The sequence below is a fragment of the Carcharhinus amblyrhynchos genome, chromosome 21 (assembly GCF_965287045.1).
Source record: "Carcharhinus amblyrhynchos chromosome 21, sCarAmb.v2.hapA, whole genome shotgun sequence".
NCBI classification, from domain to species: Eukaryota; Metazoa; Chordata; class Chondrichthyes; order Carcharhiniformes; family Carcharhinidae; genus Carcharhinus; species Carcharhinus amblyrhynchos.
In genome coordinates, this window is record NC_137344.1 from 42,392,718 (window position 1) to 42,416,861 (window position 24,144).

The 24,144-nt window shown below is 44.7% G+C and overlaps 1 protein-coding gene across 3 annotated transcripts in view; it reads right to left on the reverse strand.

The window, feature by feature from the left end:
• The window catches only part of LOC145356389 (putative uncharacterized protein MYH16), a 209,394-nt gene that overhangs the window by 92,558 nt on the left and 92,692 nt on the right, over window positions 1-24,144 (reverse strand). For all 3 annotated transcript variants that reach the window (XM_080209077.1, XM_080209076.1, XM_080209075.1), the window contains exon 5: window positions 16,225-16,281. In XM_080209077.1, coding sequence (XP_080065203.1) covers window positions 16,225-16,281 — 57 coding nt within the window. The remainder of the gene's footprint in view (window positions 1-16,224; window positions 16,282-24,144) is intronic.

The following is a 24,144-nucleotide window of genomic DNA, read 5'->3' on the forward strand; positions in this document are numbered from 1 at the left end:
TGGCCTACTCCTGCTCCCATTTCTTATGTTCTTATGTAAGTAAATGCACAAGTACAGCAGGCAATAAAGAAGGTAAATAGTATGTTGACCTTCATAGCAAGAAAATCTGAGCATAGAGATTGGGATGTTTTGCTGCAATCGTATAGGGTGTTGGTGAGGCTACATCTGGAGTAATGCGTGCAGTTCTGGTGCTCTTATCTGAGGAAGGTTGTCCTCGCTATAGAGTACAGCGAAGGTTTACCAGACTGATTCCTGGGATGGCAAGTCTGTCATACGAAGAGAGGCTAAGACGGTTAGGATTACATTCACTGGAGTTTAGAAGGGTGAGGGGGAATCCCTTAGAAACTTACAAAATTCTAACAGGGTTAGACAGGGTAGATTCAGAAAGAATGCTCCCAATGGTGGGGGGAGTCCAGAACTAGGGGTCATAGTTTGTGGATAAGGGGTAAACCTTTTAGAATTGAGGCGAGGAGAAATTTCTTCACCCAAAGGGTGGTGAACGTGTGGAATTCACTACCACAGAAAGTGGTTGAGGCCACAATATTGTCTGATTTCAAGAAGGAATTAGATTTAGCTCTTGGGGCTAAAGGGATCAAGGGATGTGGGAGGAAGGGGGGAAATCAGGATATTGATTTCGATGATCAACCATGATCAAGATGAAGGGCGCAGCAGGCTCGAAGGGCTGAATGGCCTACCCCTGCTTCTAGTTTCAATGTTGTTGGCAGCACTGCAGAAGTGGGAATTTCAGACCTTCCTGCAGTTTTGATAGTGTTTGGCACGTTCTGGAAAGCAACATTCACACCAGCACAGATAGATTCCAAACCATAGTTTGGAATCAGGAAGCGAATGAAAGGAAAGTACAAAAGGTGCTCCAAACTTAACACATCATAATAAAATGCTTGAGTGCAAGTTTATATGTTTTTGATTTGGAGTGACGGCAGGACTTTGTTTTGAAAAGCTAAATGACCGTTGAATAAGATGGTTGTCAGGATATCACTGGGTGTTCTGATTAAAACCTTAATTCCATATTCCCACCCACACTTCACCATTGCTTATCAAGAATCTATCTACCCCTTGCCTTAAAAATATTCAAAGGCTCTGCTTCCACTGCCCTTTCAGAGTTCTAAAGGTTCTGACTCTGTTAATATACTGACACTCGTGCAGCTGTGCACTGAATACTATTTTACAATTACTCAGATGTGTACATGGTAACTTCATCACATTCAGTATGAGGATCATGTTAAACCTCCACAGGAGTCTCACAGGTGAAGGCAGAAGGCTGCCACTTGGCTCATCGCGTCTGTACCGACACAATCTCACCGGGCCCTATTCCCATAACACCGTGCATTTACCCTGCTTGTCCCCCCGACACTAAGGGGCAATTTAGCATGGCCAATCCACCTAACCTGCACATCTTTGGAGCACCCGGAGGAAATCCATGTAGACACAGGGAGAATGTGCAAAATCCGCACAGACAGTGACCCAAGCCAGGGATCGAATCCAGGTCCCGGGAGCTGTGAGGAAGTCGTGCTAACCACTGTGCCACCGTGCCACTCCAAATATCTTAATGGATATCCTACAAACCAATCATACAGGCTCACACATTTCAGAACAAGACCTAAATGAACACATTATCCATAAGAGACATGCTGTCAAAGCTTTAAGTCGTGCACTCATCAGGATAAAATTCAAAAGAGTACCAATTGTAGAGGGAATAATTCACCAATCACACACTATAAATTGTTGGCTCCCTGAGCAGATTATCAAAAGTCATTTGGCAGAATGCCTCTTCATCAGAACTTTCTAATAAGCACCAAAGCGAAGCTTGGATGGTGGTGATAAAGACCCTCCCCATCAATCCTTCCAGCTTGCCTAGAGTCTCACCCTCTTCCCCAAGCTGCCCTCAAGGCAGTTGCCATGGAGGAGACCATCACTTGAGCCCACTGGAATATGCCTTTGCAAAGCAGGGCTCTACAGGCTGTTCCCAGGGATGCCCCATCAACTCAGTGAAAGACACTCTTTCACCTGCCCAGTGCAAAGACACTGCCTGTCAACGCCTTAGTATTGCAGATTGGTGCATTCCAAGGTACAGGGCGAAATGCAGAGGGACACACTAACATTTGAAGCAGCTGCCACAAAGGTACAGTAAGGGAAAGGCCACTGTCTGTGACCCACCAGTCACTGAACACCAAGATATTGGAAACAGTGGAAAAAGTCCGCTGAGTTACATGATTGATACAACAGGCATTTTGTAAATACAACCTGTAATCACATGATTTGCCTTTTACTTCATGTCAACTTTGAACAGTTAGGAAATGCACTGATATCACATCGATATCTGAAGTATATTCATAGTACTGGGCACATCCAGTGGATGTGTGCGTGTGTACGTATGCATTGTGACCCATCAGGGTTCCTTACTGGTTACGTGGGCCTTTAATCATCCAAAATTGGCATTAGACCAGCTGCTTAATCAAATATACGAGCTAATGTCTCTTCTCACTCTCTTTGTCAGTCTGGTTGCTGAATTACTGCAGCGCACACTACAGTTTTCTTAAGCATACAAAAGGCAAACCAGCCTCCTTTAAAGAGACCATTAAAAAACACCACTCCAAAGATAAAGAGTTCTGACTCCACATTAAGAAAACTAGTGACCATGGCTTCGTCTACCAAGCTGACCTGCTCTACTCTATGCTCCCCAACATCTCTGCTCCAAACCCAAGGCCTCTCAATTTGCTGCCATCTGGCTTCCATCACTCCTAACCCATCACCCCTGATTTCATTGCTCCTAACTTCCTGGTTCCTGATCCATGACCTCAATTTGTTGGCACCCACCCCTCACCAACTTCTAAAATCTGATCTCCCAACCCCTGATCTCACTCCGATCCTGGCCTCTTCTATCCTGACACCCAATATCCCAGTCCCTGATCTCCCTCACTCCCGATACATGAGCTTCAATCGCCAGGCTCCCAATCTCCCAGTGACAATGAGGAACAATACCACCTATTGAGCCTTTAAGAAAAATTGTATTTTAATCACGTTTCTCTGCAGAATGTTTTGTCGGCACTGTTTTGTCTGTAGCCGGTGTCCTTTATTGTTACAGGAGCTGTATAAATTATATCATGTTGATTTTAATCTGAACTAATGCAGTCTTCTGGGGTTTAATGGTCCCTTACAATTGCCAAGCAGAGCTTAATTTGAGGATGATTGCTAGGTCAGGTGATATGCTTGGAGACAGCATTTTTTTTGTAACAACATTCCAAATTAGTTCCAGTTCACAGTTGCTGCTAGAAGCTGGTAGAAGAAAGCAGTGTCTCTGTCTCTCTCTCTAGAGGCTTGCTGAAAGTTCTGGATCTGGGAAACTTCAGAGATTTAATCCAACATTCAAAGGACTGATTCACAGCAGGTGTAAAATAGCTGGCAATCCACCATCATGTGCGCATACTTGTTTTTGTGCCAAGTCTGGGGAATGGTGGCATGGTGTTTAAGTTGGAACAACATAAATAGCTGGCTAGCTGCTAAGGTTTATAATGCATCGTATTTAATTCTTGTAATTGGTAAAAACTATGCTAATTCTTTTTATTATATTTTAACTGTGCTCTTAAATAAACTGTTTGACGAAAGCTTCCTAGTGGGTCTTAACACCATTCCAAAATGTATATATTAGAAAATGGAAGACAATGTGGCATTGTAGTCATCCGATGTATTTAGGCAGGTAGGAGACAAGGAAATGATCTCAAGATTCCTCGCCACCAACGAGCGCTTGGAAACTTACCTCCCAAGTCATAATCAGACACTAGCTAACACCTTATACTGCAATTATCTGATGAATGATGGGTTGCTGCTGGGTGAGTAATTACAGAAATAGAAGACTTCCTGACGTTCCCTCTGGTTAATTCACTAAACATATATTTTTTCTGAAATAAGTCTTAGGGGAAGGGAATTAACTAGACTGCTTAACCATTTTCAGCAAGAAAAAAAAACATGTTAGGACAAATCCTGAGGCAACAACTGCCTTGAGCTGCCTTTTCATGCATTCCTCAAACTGTAGTTTTCCTTCACGAAACATCATCTTCTTGTCAAAAATAGGGTTTCTTCAATCGGTTACAATCAAATAGAACTAATCAGGTTCCCAGAATGCTCAGTGAATTGAGGTATCACAAGGTGAGACATTAAACCTCACAGAGCAGAGAGGTGTCAGGATCAATCATCATCTGGACAAAGGTGGTCGTGGTTCTTCCAAGATGGCATTTGGGGTGGCATGAATGGGCAAGAAAAAATCTTGGCTTTTGTCTTAGCCCTGATTTTTGACCAGTCGCCCATGCTGGAAGGTGCAGGATCCATTTTGATGCCATCCAAGAGTTGGGCAACCTGCCAACAGTCATTGGTCGGGTGTGCAAAAGATGACAACAATGTGGGCTGGGGGTGGGGAGGGGCACCACAGGGCACTCTGCAGTGGATGAACGTCAAATTCTGAAGAGAAAGGGATTAAAATAACACTACAACCCCACCCCAACGATCAATAACTGCACAGGAACAACAGGTGTAACTAGACAGTGACTAACCTCGAAAGCAACAACATTTCCCTTTGTTTGGGCCAACCCGAGATTATGAAAAACATTATATAATTGCAAATTGTTTCTTTCCAATGAAAGTTTTAGGATAACTTAAAATGTCCAATGCTTATTATGGGGTGCAGTGTACATTCCTCAAATTGCATGTTAGGCAACTGATGCCAACTGAGAGAAAAAAAAACAAATCAGATACATATGTAAACCAATATACGCAACAATAATAAATCAAATCAAATTAAACACATTCTCCCAAGACAGGAAGGCCAAGAAATTATTCGTGCTACAGGAGACTGAGTTGCAGATGCATTTTTCCTATTTAAATACTCACACTGGAAAGTGTGCCTCTAGCTGATTAGGGTTTCACTTTTCTAGAGAAGCCCTTAAGCCAAATAGCTCAGACTAGCACCCTATGCTTACATTTCTATGTCATTAATAAAATCCCCTTAGTTCACTCCACACGTTTGAGTGCAGGTTCCTGGAACCTGACCATGTTTGCATAGTGGGATGCAGCTGATCAAGAGAGACATTGAGTGTAAAACTGGCTTTCGAAAATGTGAAGCCTATTTTACTACACATCACGCCCCATCTTGTTTTATACTGACGTTATAGAAAATAAAATCGGAGGGAGATGTTACACAGAATGCCCTTCATTATCCACTCTGACGAAGGGTCATCCTGATTTGAAACATTGTTTCTACTCTCTCTCCACCGACACTGTCAGACCTGCTGAGATTTTCCAGCATTTTCTGTTTTTGCCCCTTCTCTATCACCTGTTTTGCCCGACCATTCAAATCCAATTTCATCCTCCCGCTAACTTGCCTGACCAATCAGATAGCAGGTGTCTTATGTACCTGGATAAATTTTGATCTTTTGCAATCGTGTCAAGTGACTCACTTTTACCCAGTTTAACACGATCACCTGTGGTTCAAATCATCCCCTCAGGCTCACCCTGAGAGCATTGTGTATTCAGACAAGAAGCATGACCATGCCTGTACAGATTAACATCCAGTTGCAAAACCGACACTCGAAGCACCACCTGCACGGTGGCATAGTGGTTAGCACTGCTGCCTCACAACACCAGGAACTCGGGTTCGATTCCCGGTTTGGGTCACTGTCTGTGTGGAGTTTGCACATTCTCCCCATGCCTGCGTGGGTTTCCTCCGAGTGCTCTGGTTTCCTCCCAGACCAAAAGACGAGCTGGTTAGGTGCGTTGGCCAGGCTAAGTTCTCCCTCAGTGCACCCGAACAGGTACCAGAGTGTGGCAACTAGGGGATTGTTATAGTAACTTCATTGCAGTGTTAATGTAAGCCTATTTGTGACTAATAAACAAACAAATAAACCTTCACTAAAGATTGATTGATGGGAGAATGGGAAAACTCAGTCTGTGAATACGCTTTAATTTAATTAATTCTGACGATAACACCTTTTTTTCTCCACACAAAAGACTTCACATTTGACTGATAGGTTTCTCCTAACAATGTCTCATGTAGGAGAAGGAACAGCTGTGGTATCCCTGGGATCCAGGTCAGATCTGGAAAAAAGCCCAAACAAACAGATTCCTCTGTGTGTTGAGATGTGAGCAGTAGTGCTCAGTGCCACTTAACATGTTTATAAACATCTGTCAGTCCTTGCTGGAAGCCACACAAGGTGGAAGATACTTCTCATTTTGTGTGACGCCTGACCCTGTCAGAAGTAGTCTCACCTTTCTGGCTGCAAATAAAATATGGCACTGTCAATTAGCCAATGTCTGTCTGCTCAGTTTCAGGTACTTGTTTCCCGCAGGCACAAATTATTTTGACATATACTTCCAGACATGTCAGAAAGAGTACCAGAGAAACCTTTTAAGGCCATAAGTTGGAGCAATGAAGAGTTGGCTACACATGGGCTTGCTGTAAAATACTGCAAGATTTTGGCAATGCAAATGCGGCTAAAACATCTCACTCCATTTTGTAATTTCCATCTTTTCCCAAGTCAATAAACATAGGAACAGGGGTAGACTATTCATCCCTACGAGCCTGAAATAAAATTCAATGCGATCGTGACTACTCTGTATCTTAATGCCTGTGATCCTTACTGACATAGTCTAACAAAAATCTCTCAGTATTAATTTTGGAATGTTTCATTAACCCCCCCCAAGCCTCAGAGAATTTTTGGCAAAATGCAGTCCAGATTTTCACTCCTCTTTCTATTAACAAGCTGCCTGAGACCACACCTGAACTCTATGTTAAAGCTCATAGCCCTTGTTCCAAACCTCGCCAGAAGAGGAAATAGCTTCTCCTTATTTACTCCATCAAATCATTTTTTGCGGGCTAGTACTGCTGCCCCAACGCCAGGAACCCGAGTTCAATTCCGGCCACGCCGTGCAGACTCCACACAGACATTCTCCCCATGTCTGCATGGGTTTCCTCCCACACTCCAAAGATGTGCGGATGATTAGCCACGCTAGATTGACCTAGTGTCAGGGGATTAGCAGGGTAAATACGTAGGGTTACAGGAATAGGATTGTGGTTGGTGTGGACTCGATGGGCCAAATGGCCTCCTCTGCTCTGTAGGGATTCTGTTCTATTTTAAAGACTACAATGGGACAACATCCACTTCTTCCATGTTTAAGGTTATTCAAATCAACCCCACAGCCAAAGACAGGGATTGAATATAAATTCAAAACAGTCCTAAATTTATTCTATCACTGGATGAGGGCATTGCTGGCCAGGCATTTGTTGCTCACTCCTAATCGAGAAATGGCAGTGTGCTGCATTCTTGAACTGCTGCTATGTGGTGTAGCTATGCCCATTGTGCTGTGGGAGGGAGTTTCAAGATTTTGACCCAACAACAAGAAAGGATATATTTCCAAGTCAGGGTGGTGTGTGGTTTGAAGGGGAAATTGCAGATGGTGGTGTCCCCATGTATCTTCTAGACAGTAGTGGTCATGGGTTTGGAAGGTGCTTCAAGGCAACATTGGTGAATTTCCTCTGCACATTCTGTAGATGGTACAAGCTGCTGCCACTATATGTTGATGATGAAGGGAGTGAATGTTTAAGGTGAGGGCTGGGGTGTCAATCAATAGATTGCTTTATCCTGGATTGTGATGAACTTCTTGCGTGTTAATGGAGCTGCAGTTATCCAGGCAAGTAAGAATTACATCACTCTTCTGACATCTGCGTGGTAGATTGGAGCCACGTTATTCATATATTTGGTCCAGTTCATTTTCTGGTCAATGGTAGCCTCAGGATATTGATAGCAGGGATTAGAATGCCATTGAAAGTCAAGGAGAAATGGTTAGATTCTCTCTTGTTAGAGATGACCATTGCTGGGCATTTGTGTGGAATGAACGTTACTTGCCACTGCAATTGTGCACAGTGCCCTGATCACAAACAGCTTGTAGTGCTAATTTCAGGAAAGGGAAATGAAACCCTGTTGCCAGTTTAAGGAAAACCCCCAGAGAATTCTCCCCCATTTCTGTTTTGGTTCTGAGATATGAACATCTTCTTCCACATTTTTAATACCCTTGAAAGATTTGGGCAGCAGACTTCTGGAAACTACCAATTAATTATACGCAATGGGTGGCAGGGTGTCAGAGCGGTTAGCACTGCTGCCTCACAGCGCCAGGGACCCCAGTTCAATTCCTGATTTGGATCACTGTCTGTGTGGAGTTTGCACATTCTCCCCGTCTCTGCGTGGGCTTCCCCCAGGTGGAATCATAGAATCCTACAGTGCAGAAAGAGGCCCTTCGGCCCATTGAGTCTGCACCAAACACAATCCCACCCAGGCCCGACACCCATATCTGAACATATTATACCCACTGATCTCTCTAACCTACGCGTCCCTGGACATTAAGGGGCAATTTCTTAGCATGGCCAATCAACATAACCCGCGCATCTTTGGACTGTGGGGGGAAATCGGAGTACCCGGAGGAAACCCACGCAGACACGTGGAGAACGTGCAAACTCCACACAGACGGTGACCTGAGCCGGGAATCGAAGCCAGGACCCTGGAGCTGTGAAGCAGCAGTGCTAACCACTGTGCTACCGTGCCACCCACGGTAGTTTGGTTTTCTCCCACAGTCCAAAGACGTGCAGGTTAGGTGGATTGGCCACGCTAAATTGGCCTTTAGTATCAAAGGGACTAGCTAGGATAAAAGCATGCGGTTATGGGGATAGAGACCAGGTGGGATTGCGGTCAGTGCAGATGGGCCGAATGGCCTCCTATCTGCACTGTAGGATTCTATGAATATACATTTTGCACCCATCCACTCTTGGCACAATATAACAAATTTACAGCTTTCAGGCACTTTGTAATATCACTCCTCAAGTTGGCTTAAACTATGGTTCAGTCAGTCCAAATGCATATTGGCAGGACTGCTCAGCTTCAGATTTGGCAATAAGCTGGTAACACTGTGCCCAGTATCTCCCACTGGAAAGAGGAAATGGTTGGATGAAACACTGCTTTGAAAATGAAGGCCTTACAGGAATGTAATTTACTGCTTAAAAGGATCATAAATTTCCAGCAATATTAAGGAAGAGTAATAGAAATTCCAGCTCTTCGGCAAACACCTGTTAGAACTGTAACAAAACTTATGATGGATGGATTTTCTCCTGCCCAGCACAGTGTTTCGCACCTCAGCGGCCCGAACGCAGATTAATGAAGATAACAAAATCGAACAACATGAAAGAGGCCTTGATTCGAGCCCCAGGGTACGGCTGGCCCGGGGAAACCATTTCAAGTCGCGCATTAAGTGATAAATATTTCCTGTGCGTGCCCAACCTTCTTCTGAGGCCCGTTCTGTCAGAGGCTCTGATCGATTGTTGTAATTAAACCCTGGAATGTGCTGGAGATGCTACCCGCCAGAAATCAAAGGCAAAGGAACCAGATGAGATAATGAGGAATTCTATTCCAATTAACCCCACATACAGGACTGGATCAAGCAACACTTGGCCTACTAAGAATGAATCAACTTCAACCTGCTTGGATTTCACATCTAATATCTTTTGGAGACAAATCTATTTTTTTGTCCCTCAAAGCAGATAGCCAACATTGTTGAGTCTAGAAATGAAATTAAGATTCACAATTCCTGCTTTTCCATAAACTACTGCAACAGCTCAACCAGCCATAGTTCATTGTGCACATTCAGAAACATCCACACAGTTATATTAAGCATTTCTGTTAAAACATAGGAGCAGGAGTAGGCCATTCAGCCCTTCCAGCCTGCTCCACCATTCATTAAGATCGTAGAATCCCTACTGTGCAGATGGAGGCCATTTGGCCCATTGAGTTGGCACTGATTCTCTGACAGAGTTTCTCACCCAGGATCTCTCCTCCGCCTGATCACCGTCATCCCACTATTCTCCCCTAACCTACACATCTTTGGACGCTAAGGGGCAATTTTGCATGGCCAATCCACCTAACCTGCACATCTTTGGATTGTGGGAAGAAACCCATAGAGACATGGGGAGAATGTGCAAACTGCACACAGACAGTCACTCTACGCCAGAATTGAATCCAGGTACCTGCTGCTTTGAGGCAGCAGTGCTAACCACAGTGCCACCACAAAGTCGCCATAGTCCCAGGTGACCAAAGGATGCTCTCTCCTTTGAGGGGGAGAGCTGTTTGATGATTTAACCTGAGGATCATCACACCTCAGGCGAGGGTCAAGGTTGTCGTGAATAACCTCAGCCAGTACAGGAATTGAACCCACACTTTTGGCATCATTTTGACATCACGAATCAGCCGTCCAGCCAACTGAGCTAAAGGGAAGACCTCTTATCTTTAAATTGTGCCCTCTAGTTTTAGCCACCTCCACAAGAGGAAACATTCTCTGGGTTTCCACCCTATGAAGGCCCCTCAGTAGCTCAGATGTTTCAATAAGATCACCTTCCATTCTTCTAAACTCCAATGGGTATAGGTCTAACCTTTTCCAATAGTTCAACCTTTCCCCAGTAGTTGTGTCACTATAGAAACTATGAGGCTTCATTGGCCCAAGACAAGATCTATCCATCTCACTGGACACAGCAAAACTATGGTTAGGCCAGGTGATAAAAATAAGCTCCATTTTCAGGTCTGGAATACATGTCAGCAATGCAAAAGTCACAGGTCTGACAACTGCAAATCCTCCCCCCACCAGCACCTGGGAAGGTCTGTGGCCAGAGTGTTCAGGTCACAAAAGTGGCTTCTGAGCAACTGCACGAGTTCATTAACTTTTAAAGTTTATTTATTATTGTCACAAGTAGGTTTACATTAACACTGCAATGAAGTTGCTGTGAAAATCCCCTAGTTGCCATACTCCGGTGCCTGTTTGGGTACACTGAGGGAGAATTTAGCATAGCCAACACACCTAACCAGCACGTCTTTCGGACTGTAGGAGGAAACCGAAGCACCCGGAGAAAACCCACACAGACTCGGGGAGAACGTGCAGACTCTGCACAGAGAGTGACCCAAGCTGAATATTAAACCTGGGTCCCTGGCGCTGTGGGGCAGCAGCGCTAATCATAGTGCCACCCATTTTAAATAATTAATCATAGGTTTTGAGCGATTCCACGTGTCCAAATCTCCAGCATGCACCACGGTTCCATTCCTGCTCGTGCGCTGGATCCAGCCCAATATTGCAAATGAAGCAAACCTGCAAGGCCAGCAGCCTCATCGTATTCTGGGACTCCTTGCAGTGGGAGCTACTCCGGCTACATAAAATATACCACAAATTGTTCCCAGGTTAGGCTAAATCTCGAATCAAACGAACCTTCGCAATTTAACAAGTGCATAGAAATCAAATCTCGATTGCGACAGCTGCAAATCCCCTCCAAAAACCAGACGATGGAATTCAGTGACTGCCTTGTGAATTCTCCAACTGTAATTTTACTTTATGGCTTGTTAGATGTTGCTATCTTGCTTTCATAACAGTTAATGTACTGCCAAATGAATTCACTTGTGGAGTACTTTGAGATGTTTTGATAGCTAAATGCACGTGTCATGTTCGAATTGCCTTCCATGAGCATTCACTTATTTTCAGCAGTATTTTATGAGGAAGGATAAATGCATGAGAGAGAAAGAAGTGGAAGGGTGCACTGACAGGGTTAGATTAAGATGGCTGGAAGGAGGCTTTTATGGAACACTGACACAGTTAATTTGGGACAGTTTCTGTGCCATAAGCGTTATGCATTTGGAATAAATCAAACAAAATTCTTCTCACTCCTGATATGTAAATGTAATCTCTCCTCATTAAGAGTCAGCAGATTTTTTAAATTCACACAGATGGTTAGCTCTGCTGCCTCACAGTACCAGGGACCCGGGTTTATTCCATCTTTGGGTGACAATGTGCAGTTTGCACATTCTCCCCGTGTCTGCATGGGTTTCCTGCAGGTGCTCTGGTTTCCTCCCAGAGTCCAAAAATGCACGGGTCAGGCACATTGGCCATGCTAAACTGCCCTTTAGTGTCCAACGCTGTGTAGGTTAAGATGATTACTGGGGTATTTATTTATTAGTGGCACAAGTAGGCTTACATTAACACTGCAATGAAGTTACTGTGAAAATCCCCTGCGCGGGATTAAGGGGATAGTGCGGCCTGGGTGAGATGCCTTGTCACAGAGTTGATGCAGACTTGATGGGCCGAATGGTTTCCTTCTTCACTGTAGAGATCCTGCGATTCTGAGAGTCATGAGATATGGGCATCACTGGGATTTATTCCCCATCACTAATTGTTCTTGAGAAGATGGTGGTGAGCTGCCTTCTTGAACCGCTGCATGTGTGTGGTGTAGGGAAACCCATAGCACTGTTAAGGAGGGGGTTCCAGGATTTTGGCCCACTGACAATGAAGGAACAGCTACATATTTCCAAGGAAGAATGGTAAGTGACTTGGAGGGGAACTTCCAGGTGGTGCTGTTCCCAGATATCTGCTGCCGTGGATTTGGAAGGTGCTGTCTAAGAAACCCTCCTGCAGTGCATCTTGTAAATGGTACTCACAGCTGCTACTGAGTATTGGTACTGGAAGAAGTGGATGTTTGTGGATCTGGTGCCAATTAAGTGGTCTGCTTTGTCCTGGATGGTGTCAAGCTTCTTGAATGTTGCTGGAGCTACACCCATCCAGGCAAGTGGATAGTATACCATCCTGACTTGTAGATTGTGGACAGGCTTTGTGGAGTCAGGTGGTGAATTAATCACCACAGGATTCCTAGCCTCTGGCTTGCTCTTACAGCATAGTATTTATGTGGCTGGTCCAGTTGCGTTTCTGGTCAATGCAACCTGCAGGATGTTGATAATATTTGCAGCTTGCTTTGTTCTTTTACAGGGACCTTGGCAGATACACTATGGTCAGTCTCCAACGGCAGGCCAGAGGCAAAAGTGTTTTCCCATCCACATCAGCAAGGAATGATTTCTCCCAACCTTGCTGGAGATGATGCAAAAGTACAGAGAACCCAGATGGTGGCAGTGATGTAAGTCCTGAGCCACCATTTTGGTCTGGCTAAGCTCTCAAGGACCATTTCCACGTCATTCATGTTATGAGGCTGCATGTGTAAGGTTAAAAATGTGGTGATGGAATGAATGTCTATAGTGCAGGAGGCCATTCAGCCCATCGAGTCTGCAGCAACCACAATGCCACCTAGGCCCTATTCGCAGAACCCCACTTATTTACCCTGCTAGCCCCCCTGTCACTAAGGGGCAATTTAGTATGGCCAATCAACCTAACCTGCAAATCTCTGGACTGGGGGAGGAAAGCAGAGCACCTGGAGGAAACTCATGCAGACATGGGGAGAAGGTGCAAACTGCACACAGATACTGACTCAAGCCGGGAATTGAATCCTGGTCCCTGGCACTGTGAGGCAGCAGAGCTAACCACCATGCCATCATGCCGCTCTTTTTGACAAGTGTAAATACTGAAAAGAATTGCCGAAACCAAAAGAAATCATACAGCATTGTCTCTTTAAAAGCTGAATGTGTCAGTGCCTGAGGAGAAAAAAATAGCTGTTTTGGGTTCGATGCTGAACTGTTTAAATTGCAGAGTGCAGACTGTAGAAGCTGATCTTTGCAACATTCTATTAAAGCCTAGCAGTCACTGTTCTGACATAGCAAAACAGGCTTTTGAATTGAACCATGAGTTTACAGTAAGCACACAGAGACACAGGACGAATAGAATTCAAACGTGAGTGTGTTGTTGGCAGCTTCAAGCCACGCAGATCGCAGGAATACTGAGAGTTAATTTCAGATATATAAGCCCGGACAAGGGGAAACAATGGTTAAAGTAAGCTTGCCATCTCTTTAGTCGGAATCCTGCAGTTTAATACACATCTTCAGAAAGTCCTTATCTAAAGAGAAAGAGATGCCAACTCGGAAAGCGTTCCAGACAGAAGCATCCAAAGAAAGTTCATACTTCCAGCAGTTGCCTGGTATTATATTATTTGAGAGTGACTATATTCCATAATGATTTATTATTACTGAATGAGTCTTGGCTTTTTCAAACAGCTTTCTACTGGGATTTTATCCAGTTTGTAAAATGTCTTAATAAGGTTGTCACCAGTTTAAAAATAAAGACCCGTTAATTATTCATGATAGACAGTGTCAGATCCTGCTTTAATTTACCAAAACCAGTCGTTTCCCTATCACCTCGCGTATTTTCACATAAGATTACAAGGCGAGGTATCCCTTTGTGGGGGGTTCCAAAATTGTGCAGAGGGAAAACTCACCTCCACATCATAACATTCACCTGCACCGACTTTGTCCCAAAGATGACATTGAGTGCGAGTCAGCCCAAGTGATTGCTTCCACCATCCCACTTCTGTTCTAAATACCACCTAAACAGGAAGAATTCCCAACAGTGGAACTTTTGGGGACAACGTGTAAACGCTTCCAGTGAAAGCATTTCCAACTGTAAAAACATATCTTTAAACAGCTTACATTTTGGACTGCCAAATTCGCTGGGCGCACTTCAACAGAGCAGTTGCCAGAGGCTAGAAACTGGTCTTAGCTACTGAAATGTTGCTAAAGAAAGAACTGCTATTTATACGGCATGTTTCACAACCTCAGGATGTCCCAAAGCGTTTCAGAGCCAATTATCTACTTTTGAAATGTAGTCAATTTTTCTAATGCAGTGAAATAATGATCACCTCTTGCAAAACAAATTGCTGCTTTCATTTTTCCCTCATGTGCATGCAAGTGTGGCTCAGGGGCATGGAAAATCTTCCAATCACAGTTATTCAGCTTAGAACAACAACACAAGGTATGTAACAACTTAACAGCTATCCCTGCCATAATAGAAAGAAAACATTTCCACTTATCTGCCTTTCACAACTTTAGGATGTCCCAAAGCATTTTGCAGCCAACTATTTTCGAAGCGTTCTCACTTTTTGCAACGTTAAGAAAAATCGCCGCCAATTTTCAAATAGCAAGGTCCCACAAATGACAATGAGATGAAGACCATAATCTATTTTTGTGCTGTCGATTAAGTGTTAGCCAAGAAATTGGAGAGAACTGGCACGTGTTATTCGAATACTGCCTCAGATCTTTTATAGCCAGGGCAGACAGAACATCTATTCCACAGGACAGCACTGTCAACTGTGCAGTATTCCTTCAGCGGTGCACTGGTATTAACCTGGATTGCACGTTCAAATCTTTGCAGTGGGAATAAAAGCTTCAACCTCTCACTCAGAGGTAAACTAATTAAGTTAGAACAGTCCCAGGGATGAAGAACTTCAATTGCTTGGATAGACTGAAGGATGGCATGGTAGCACAGTGGTTAGCACTGTTGCTTCACAGCGCCAGGGATGCGGGTTCGATTCCTGGCTTGGGTCACTGCGTGTGGAGTTTGTACGTTCCCCCAGTGTCTGCATGGGTTTCCTCCGGGTGCTCCGGTTTCCTCCCATATTCTGAAAGACGTGCTGGTTAGGTACGTTGACCCGCACAAGCACCGGACTGTGGGGACTAGGAGAATTTCACAGTAACTTCATTTCAGTGTTAATGCAAGCCTTACTTGTGTCTAATAAATAAGTTTTTAAGAGGCTGGTGCTATTCTCCTTGGGGAAAAAGAAGGTTGAGGGGGGATTGGGTACTGGTGTCCAAAATCACAAGCACCTCAATGCTGTGGGAAAAGAGAGAAATTTTTCCCATTGGCTGGAAAGTCACCAGAGGGCCAGGTGCTTGGCAAAATAACCAATAAGGGCATGAGGAAAAATTTAATTTCTTCAGAGAGTGGTTGGGATCCGGAATGCACTGCCCAAGATTGTGGTGGAGGCGGCTTCTACTGTGGTTAAGTAGCTGAATGGGGAAATAAAAGGGGCAAGACCAGAGGGGCAAACTTGCATGAGCAGAAAAAATAGGTTTAATTCTCCTCTGCTGATGCCAGTCATAGCATCTTCCCTTACGACCTTCAGCTGGCCAAAGAGCGCACTGATGATGGGTTGGGTCCTTTTGGGTCAGTATGGTCCAGTGCTATACCAAACAGTTCAATTTCTCTCACTGGGACATTGGTCACATTAGAAAACGCTTGCCCAAAAATATTCCTGGTTTCACATGACAGCAATTGCAGCAAGAGATTCTACTGCTGCATAAATATCATTAGTGGAAGTTTGGTTTCCAGGGCAGTGAATATCCATCACCACCCACCGATTGAAGGGACATCAACTTATTGCTTCAAATGTAAAAGATCTGTGAAATCCATGCCATCACCCACCTTTGCTCTCATGGCTCGTTCGGCCTCCAGCTCCTCTTCCAGCTCCTCAACACGGGCCTGCAAAAAAAATAACAGGGCTGAATAGATCATGGGTACAAACAAGGTGGGAACAGGGAGGGTGAGGAAGAGCAAGAGCTTTCCCTCCTTCCTGCAATTTTTGGCACATATTTTGCCTCACTCTTTCCTGCTTCAAAGTTTGGAAATATCAGTAGTATTTAACTGCCAACATTTTAGTCAAGGCTGTGCTTCTTGGATTGAGAAACTATCGAAGATCACATAAATTAAGTTCAACAGAATCACAAAAACACTCATGAGAAAGTAGTAGGACTAGGCCGCCAGTTCCTTCCTCATTAATCTAAATCTCACATCTAATCAATCTGATCAAACTCACATCCTCTTATTTGGCTTCAGAGAAGAGAACATTAACTCAGAGCTCACTGTCTAGTTGTCACATGGTCTTTCCACTCACTTGGGTTATTATGAAGGCAGTGTTTAAAATTTATTAGTGTCACAAGTAGGTCCAAATTAACACTGCAATGAAGTTACTGTGAAAATCCTCTAGTCGCTACATTCTGGCACCTGTTTGGGTACACCGGGGGAGAATTTAGCATGGTCAATGCACCTAACCAGCACATCTTTCGGACTATGGGAGGAAATCGGAGCACCTGGAGAAAACCCTTGCAGACACGGTGAGAACATGCAAACTCTGCACAGACAGTGACCCGTGCCAGAAATCAAACCTGAGTCCCTGGAATTGTGTTAGTGCTAGCCACTGTGCTACCGTGTCACTCAGTGTGGACACTGTAGACAGTATATGCCAGTTCCTTTGGGGAGAATGCGGTACAGTCTGAATAATTTTGTGACAGTCCCTAGCATCCCCAGCCAGATCAGCAGGATTGCAGGGCTCCTATCTGCAAAGGAACTCTACACCACAACCAGACGTGAAGAGAGAGAACAGGAGGAGAAGGGCTCCCTGAATGGAGGGCCTCAATAGTGGATTATCTTCAGGTGAAGTGCTGGGTCGCAAGAAGTAGGAAAGTCCCTATCTAAAAATGGTCCACGTTGGCAAATGATTGGAACATGGCAATTAGCACTACATCTAACTCGTATTTTTGGAGATCACAGAATCTTTACAGTCAGAAGGTGGCCATTTTGCCCATTAAGTCAGCACTGGCTCACTGAAAGGTCATTCTACCCAGCCACAGTCCCATGCACAAAACCATTAAAGCTGTGCATTGCTTGTTTTCAGATAGCAATTCAATTCCCCTTTGAAAACCTTGGTTGAACCCGTATCCACCACCCTCTCAGGAAGTGCGAGCCAACCACCCTCTGACTGAAAGTATTTCTCCTCGCATCATTTTGCCCATTATTTTGACTCTGTCACCTCTAATTCATGATGCTCTCGAGTAGGAACAGTTTCTTACTATTTATCCTGTCCATACCCCTCAGGATCTTGAGTACTTCTTTCAAGCCACCTCTCAGTCTTTTCTCCAAGGAAAACAGTCCCAACCCCTCTGATGTATCCAGATCTTTGTCCCTAGAATCATTCTTGTGAATCTCCTCTGTACTCTCCCCAACGTCTTCATATTCAGAACTGGACACACTACTTCAGATGAGGCCTTGGAACAGCATGGTGACACAGAGGTTAGCACTGCTACCTCGCACCTCCATGGACCTAAGTTTGATTCCCAGCTTGGATCACTGTCTATGCGGAGTCTGCATGTTCTCCCTGTATCTGCGTGGCTTTCCTCCGGGTGCTCCGGTTTCTTCCCACAGTCCGCAAGATGTGCTGGTTAGATGCACTGGCCATGCTCAATTCTCCCTCAGGCGTACCTGAACAGGCACCAAAGTGTGGCGACTAGGGGATTTTCACAGTAACTTCATTGCAGTGTTAATGTAAGCCTACTTGTGACACGAATAAATAAACTTAAACTTGAATATTTTTTGGGCTGAGTTGGATGGATTCTTTATTGACAAGGGAGTCAAAGGGTATCGGGGGTAGGAAAATGAAGTTGAGGCCACAATCTGATCAGCCATGATCCTACTGAGTGGTGAAGCAGACTTAAGGGGCCAAATGGCCTCACCCTGCTCCTAACACGTTTGTATGTTGCCTTTGTCCTCAAGTGACTTACATTTAAAAAAAAAGGGAAAAGTGTAAATTCTTTAAGATCACTGATGGATAGAGTTTTTAAAACCAAGGCTAAGTAAATGAATAAAAGTGCCAAAATAAGCAAAATACTGCAGATGCTGGAACCTGAAACAACAACAGAGGATGCTGGAAATACTCAGCAGGTCTACAATAGATGCTGGCAGGCTTGGTGAGTTTTTCCAGAGTCCTCTGTGCTTATTGTAATAAAAACGCCAGATCCCTGAAGAGGACTGACTGTCAGATTGCAAACGGCGTAATTCTTCATTACGTGGGCTCTCTCAGTCCACCACTGCGATACACTAAGTATAAGCCACACATCAGATAAAACTCCTTTCCCTTTTTTCTTTTCAGAACAGCTTATGTTATATCAACTCTAAAAGAGGCTTTTACATTTGTATTTCATTCCATTTTAATGAGCAGCTCCTGCACTTTTGCACACAAAACAATGACCTCGTGTGCCAGGGGCCTGGTAAACAACCCCAGAGACTTCCCTGCCATTCCAACCCCATAACCAGAGCAAACGCATGGGACCCAGGTCCTGCCAGTTACTTCACTAAAGCCAAAACCCTCAATTCCACTGAAGAGTAATTACATGATTCTACATAGAGTTTACAGCACGAAGAGTTTACAACACTGTGCCTAACTGGCCCATACTGGTTCTCATACAAGTTTCCCCCATGAAACCATAAAATCCTTACAACGCAGAGAGAGGGGCCATCTGATCCATCGAGTCCGCACTGACTCTCAGAAAGAGCATCCCACCCAGGTCCTCCCTTGCCCTATCCACCTAATCCCACACATTTACCATGGCTTAATTCACCTAACCAACACACCTCTGGACACTAAGGGCAGGATTTTCCAGCCTTGCTCGCCCCAATGCCAGAAAATCCTGCTCGTGGTCAGCGGGCCTTGACGTGGTCCGTGTCCTGACTGCGATGATTCCCATGGCGGATGGGAAGATTCTGTCCTGAGGGGTTTTAGGACAGTTAATCCACTTAACCTGCACATCTCTGGGCTATGGGATGAACACGGTAAGAAGTCTCACAACACCAAGTTAAAGTCCAACCAGTTTATTTGATAGTAAACCCACAAGCTTTCGGAAACGCTGTTCCTTCGTCAGGTCTGTGGAAAGTTCTGATCAGAGAAGGGCATATAAAGGCACACACAGTTTACAGAATACTGAAAACTTGATGAATGTGTCATTATGCGCAATCTTCTACGTGCAACGAAGGAACACCGTTTCTGAAAGCTTGTGGGATAAATAAAGCTCTTAAATAAACCTGTTTGACTTTAACCTGGTGTTGTGAGACTTCTTATTGTGTTTACCCCAGTCCAACGCCAGCATCTCCACATTATGGGAGGAAACCCATGCAGAGAACATGCAAACTCCCAACAGTCACCCAAGCTGGAATCAAACCTGGGTTGCTGGCACCGAGAGGCAGCAGCGCTAACACACGATGTGCCACCATGCCGCCCATCACATCCTATGAACATATTTTTTGATTCCTTTCTCCCAGATGTACTTCACTAGTTTCCACTTAAATACACCACTCGCCTCTATCAATCAAGCAACCTCATTTTCAAGTGTCTGCAATGCTGAATAAGTGAGCCCGGCTTCTTAACCTCACGATGTGTAGTTCACCAGGTCCTTTCTTCATCAATGGCGCTCAGGTCACGTAAAAACGTCTCTTTATTTTTAAGACCCTCTTGTACATTCACCAAAAACACTTCCTTTAACCACAAATCCTAATCAGTCGCTTCTGATTATCCAGTAACAGTAATCTTACCCTTTTGCAAGGTCTTGGGAGAGCTGCATTAAAGTGGTTCTAACATAGTGATAATGTCTCAGGATTCATAGATTTTGAAGGAGTTACTCACGCCCCATTTGGTGTGTCTCAGCAGCCAGCTCCAAAGCCATTGTAACAGCACCCAGACAGTGCAAATACACTCAACAGGCAGACTAAACAAATCCTGGCCAACTAGTATGTTGCTGTATCAACATCATCAGGGATTGCATATCTGGCCTTTAAACACTCAAAGTAGTTTATCACACTCACCCCTTGACTGAAAACACTTGTCTCAGTTAGAAAGAAGTTCTCAAGCTGTGCAAGTTTACAATCAATCAACAGGATCCTCCCAGTCGCAGGAGCCTTTAATGACTGGATTAACCAACAGAATACGCTAAGCGCGGTGAAATTTAACCTTTTCTGGACTGCAGGAACACAGCCGTGACATTCTAAATACGGAAAATCTTCTCAAAATTACCCCATAATCTTTTAACACTGCTCCTCTGAAGGTGCTGGTCAAATGAAGGTTTCCTCCCCTGAACACAGGAAGGAGTCTCACAACACCAGGTTAAAGTCCAACAGGTTTATTTGGTAGCAAACGCCACTAGCTTTCGGGGTTCTGCCCCTTTGTCAGGCGAGTGGGGAATTCTGATCACAAACAGGGTGTATAAAGGCACACACAGTTTACAGAATACTGATTAGAATGCGAGTCTCTACAGCTAATCAAGTCTTAAAGGTGCAGACAATGTGAGTGGAGGTAGCATTAAGCATAGGTTAAAGAGATGTGTATTGTCTCCAGATAGGACAGTAAGTGAGATGTTGCAAGCCCAGGCAAGTCATGGGGGGTTACAAATAGTGCGACATGAACTCAAGATCCCAGTTGAGGCCGCCCTTGTGTACGGAACCAAGTGCCACTACCTCCACTCACATTGTCTGCATCTTTAAGACGTGATTAGCGGTAAAGACTCGCATTCTAATCAGTATTCTGTAAACTTACTGTGTGCCTTTATATGCCCTGCTTGTGATCAGACTTCCCCACTCACCTGACAAAGGAGCAGCGCTCCGAAAGCTAGTGGCGTTTGTTACCAAATAAACCTGTTGGACTTTAACCTGGTGTTGTGAGACTTCTTACAGCGTTTACGCCAGTCCAACACCGGCATTTCCACATCGTTCTGCCCCTGAACCCAACAAACCTATTTGTCCCGCACTTCAACAACCATTTTCACAAATATCCCGAGACACGAGGAATGTTGATAAACAAAGGGGGAGGGGGGTCCACGGGTGGGTTCAACCATGTCTTCCCTCTCATTGAATAGAATGATAGAAACCCCGCAGTGCAAAAGGAGGCTACTTGGCTCATCGAGTCTGTACCGTCAACAATGTCACCCAGGTCCTATCCGCATAACGCCACATATTTACCCAGCTAATTCCCATAACTTACACATCTTGGGACACCAAGGGAAAATTTAGCATGGCCAATCCACTTAACCTGCACATTTCTGGACTGTGGGAGGAAACTCACAGGGAGAACGTACAGACTCCACACAGACAGACAGTCACCCATGGCTGGAATCGAACCCGGGTCCCTGGTGCTGAGAGGCAACAGTGCTAGCCACTGTGTCGCGCCACATCTTGTAGAAGAGGTTCCACCGCAGCAAAAGTGAGAAAATAGCTGTGGTTTCCTCCCTGAATGTAAGGGTGGTAAAGTCAATTGGATCCACCACTAAAAGGCAGGAGATAACAACTTTGCACTGCAATTTTAACTATGTGTGGAGAATAAGGCATTTGCATAAGCCACAAGAACATTGCTTACAGCACAGAAAACCATTCAGCCCCTCACATCTGTGATGGCTACCAGCTCACTGCTCCCAAACTAGACCCATTGCACTCATCTCTTCCAATAAACCTGTATCTTTCTTCTATGCTGCCTCAACATTTCCATGACAATGCATTGCATTCTTCCACGTTGCACAGAAGAATTTCTGATAACCTCACTCCTCATTCTTGGAACACCACTAATTAAATCCTCTTGTGTACATAACTATGGAGGATTCAATGTAAATCCACTCTCTGTGGTCAAATCTGGCGATGTTCAAAGCAATGAGTAAACCCTTGACTTAGAATCCCTACAGTACAGAAAGATGCCATTCAGCCCATTGAGTCTGCACCGACCACAATCCCACCCAGGCCCCATGCCCATATCCCCACATATTTACTCACTAATCTCTCTAACCTATACATCTCAGGGCACTAAGGGCATTTTTTTTAATCATAGCCAATCAACCAAACCCACACATCTTTGGGCTGTGGGAGGAAACCAGAGCACCCAGAGGAAAGCCACGCAGACACAAGGAGAACGTGCAAACTCCACACAGAAAGAGATCCAAGCCGGGAATCGAACCCAGGTCTCTGGAGCTGCGAAGCAGCAGTGCTAACCACTGTGCTACCGTGCCGCAAGGACAAGACACATATCACAGGCGGAATCTCATTGTGGCATGGGAAGGGTTCTCGTCTGCTGTCTAGGGAGCTGGTGAGAGGCCTGCACTGCCTCTTTCAGCAATGATGTAGAGTTGCTGGACTGGAGTGGGCACAGTAGGAAGTCTCACAGCACCAGGGTACAAGGCCAATGGGTTTATTTGGAATCATGAACTTTCAAAGTCACCTGAAGGAGCAGTGCTCCGAAAGCTCATGATTCCAAATAAACCCGTTGGACTTTAACCTGGTGTTGTGAGACTTTTTACTCTTTTCAGTAAGGCTCATTGGACCCACAAGCCAATCAGGCCAGCCGCAGGGCTCCCCCTGGAGTTGCGACCCTAAGCATGGGCATCCTGCCGCGCGAGAACTACGGCTAATCAGAGGCCAGTCGCTGTTATGCTCTGCAGCATCATAGAGAAGGCTGCTGCAAGGAGAATACCCTGCGGAGTCCCAGCACCCTAAAACAAAGGGAAGTGTAATTACAGGGGGGATTTACGGGGTGGGGCCCACAGGGAGTACAGGGGCAGGGGGTTCAAAAGCAAGGGCACTGAGGTATCTCTCCCTCCTCAATATTCATGTTTATCCAGCAGAAGGTACACTTCAGAGATAGCAATAAAACGAAACAAAACTTACTACAACAGATAAACCAAAGAAAAAGGTTTAATGAAGAAACTTCATTACTTCAACACTGGAGGCCTCACCGGAGGCCATTCCAAGCTCCAACAATTCCAAACAAGTTCTTATTTATTCTGAATCAGCTGGTCTGCTGATCATCACATCATTTTGTCACTGGTTACGTAGTTTACTGGGTCAGCTGACTCTTACAGTTTGTTACCGTTGGTCTCACTACAATAGATCCATTGGTTCCATTCTAACAATCCAGTCCCTTGATCAGGCACTGAGTGCCTTAGATCAAGAGATCCTGAGACCCCCATCCTTCCTCAACCACTTTTGGTGAAAAGCCCAAACAACTGGAGTCTGGATCTTCCAGAGGGCATCCCAACATCTGAGCCACTTTCAATTTGCACATTCGACACAACAGTTGCATTGTACATTTGGCTATGAGAGTTGATAATGGTACTATTTAAATACAGAAACTGCAACAGAGCAATCCCAGACATACAGGGGAAAAAATATATTTAACTTGCGCTCCTTTGGAAGTTGCACTGAATCTCAATCCTTCAATATGTCTTAGTTGTGGATCTGCATTAACATGGATACATGCATTTAGACACATAAACACACAAAGATACATGGATATTCTGTACAGCTGTACTGTCCTCAAGTACCTAGATGATTGGTGGACTTTAATAACAAGTATCACTTTCTTAAGTAAGGCACTTTGTACCACAGCCAATTGGTGAAAAATCACAACCATTCCTTTGGTTAAAGCACCTTATTACATTAATAAGGTGGCACGGGGGCACAGTGGTTAGCACTACTGCCTCGCAGCGCTAGGGACCCAGGTTTGATTCCCGGCTTGGGTCACTGTCTGTGCGGACTCTGTAC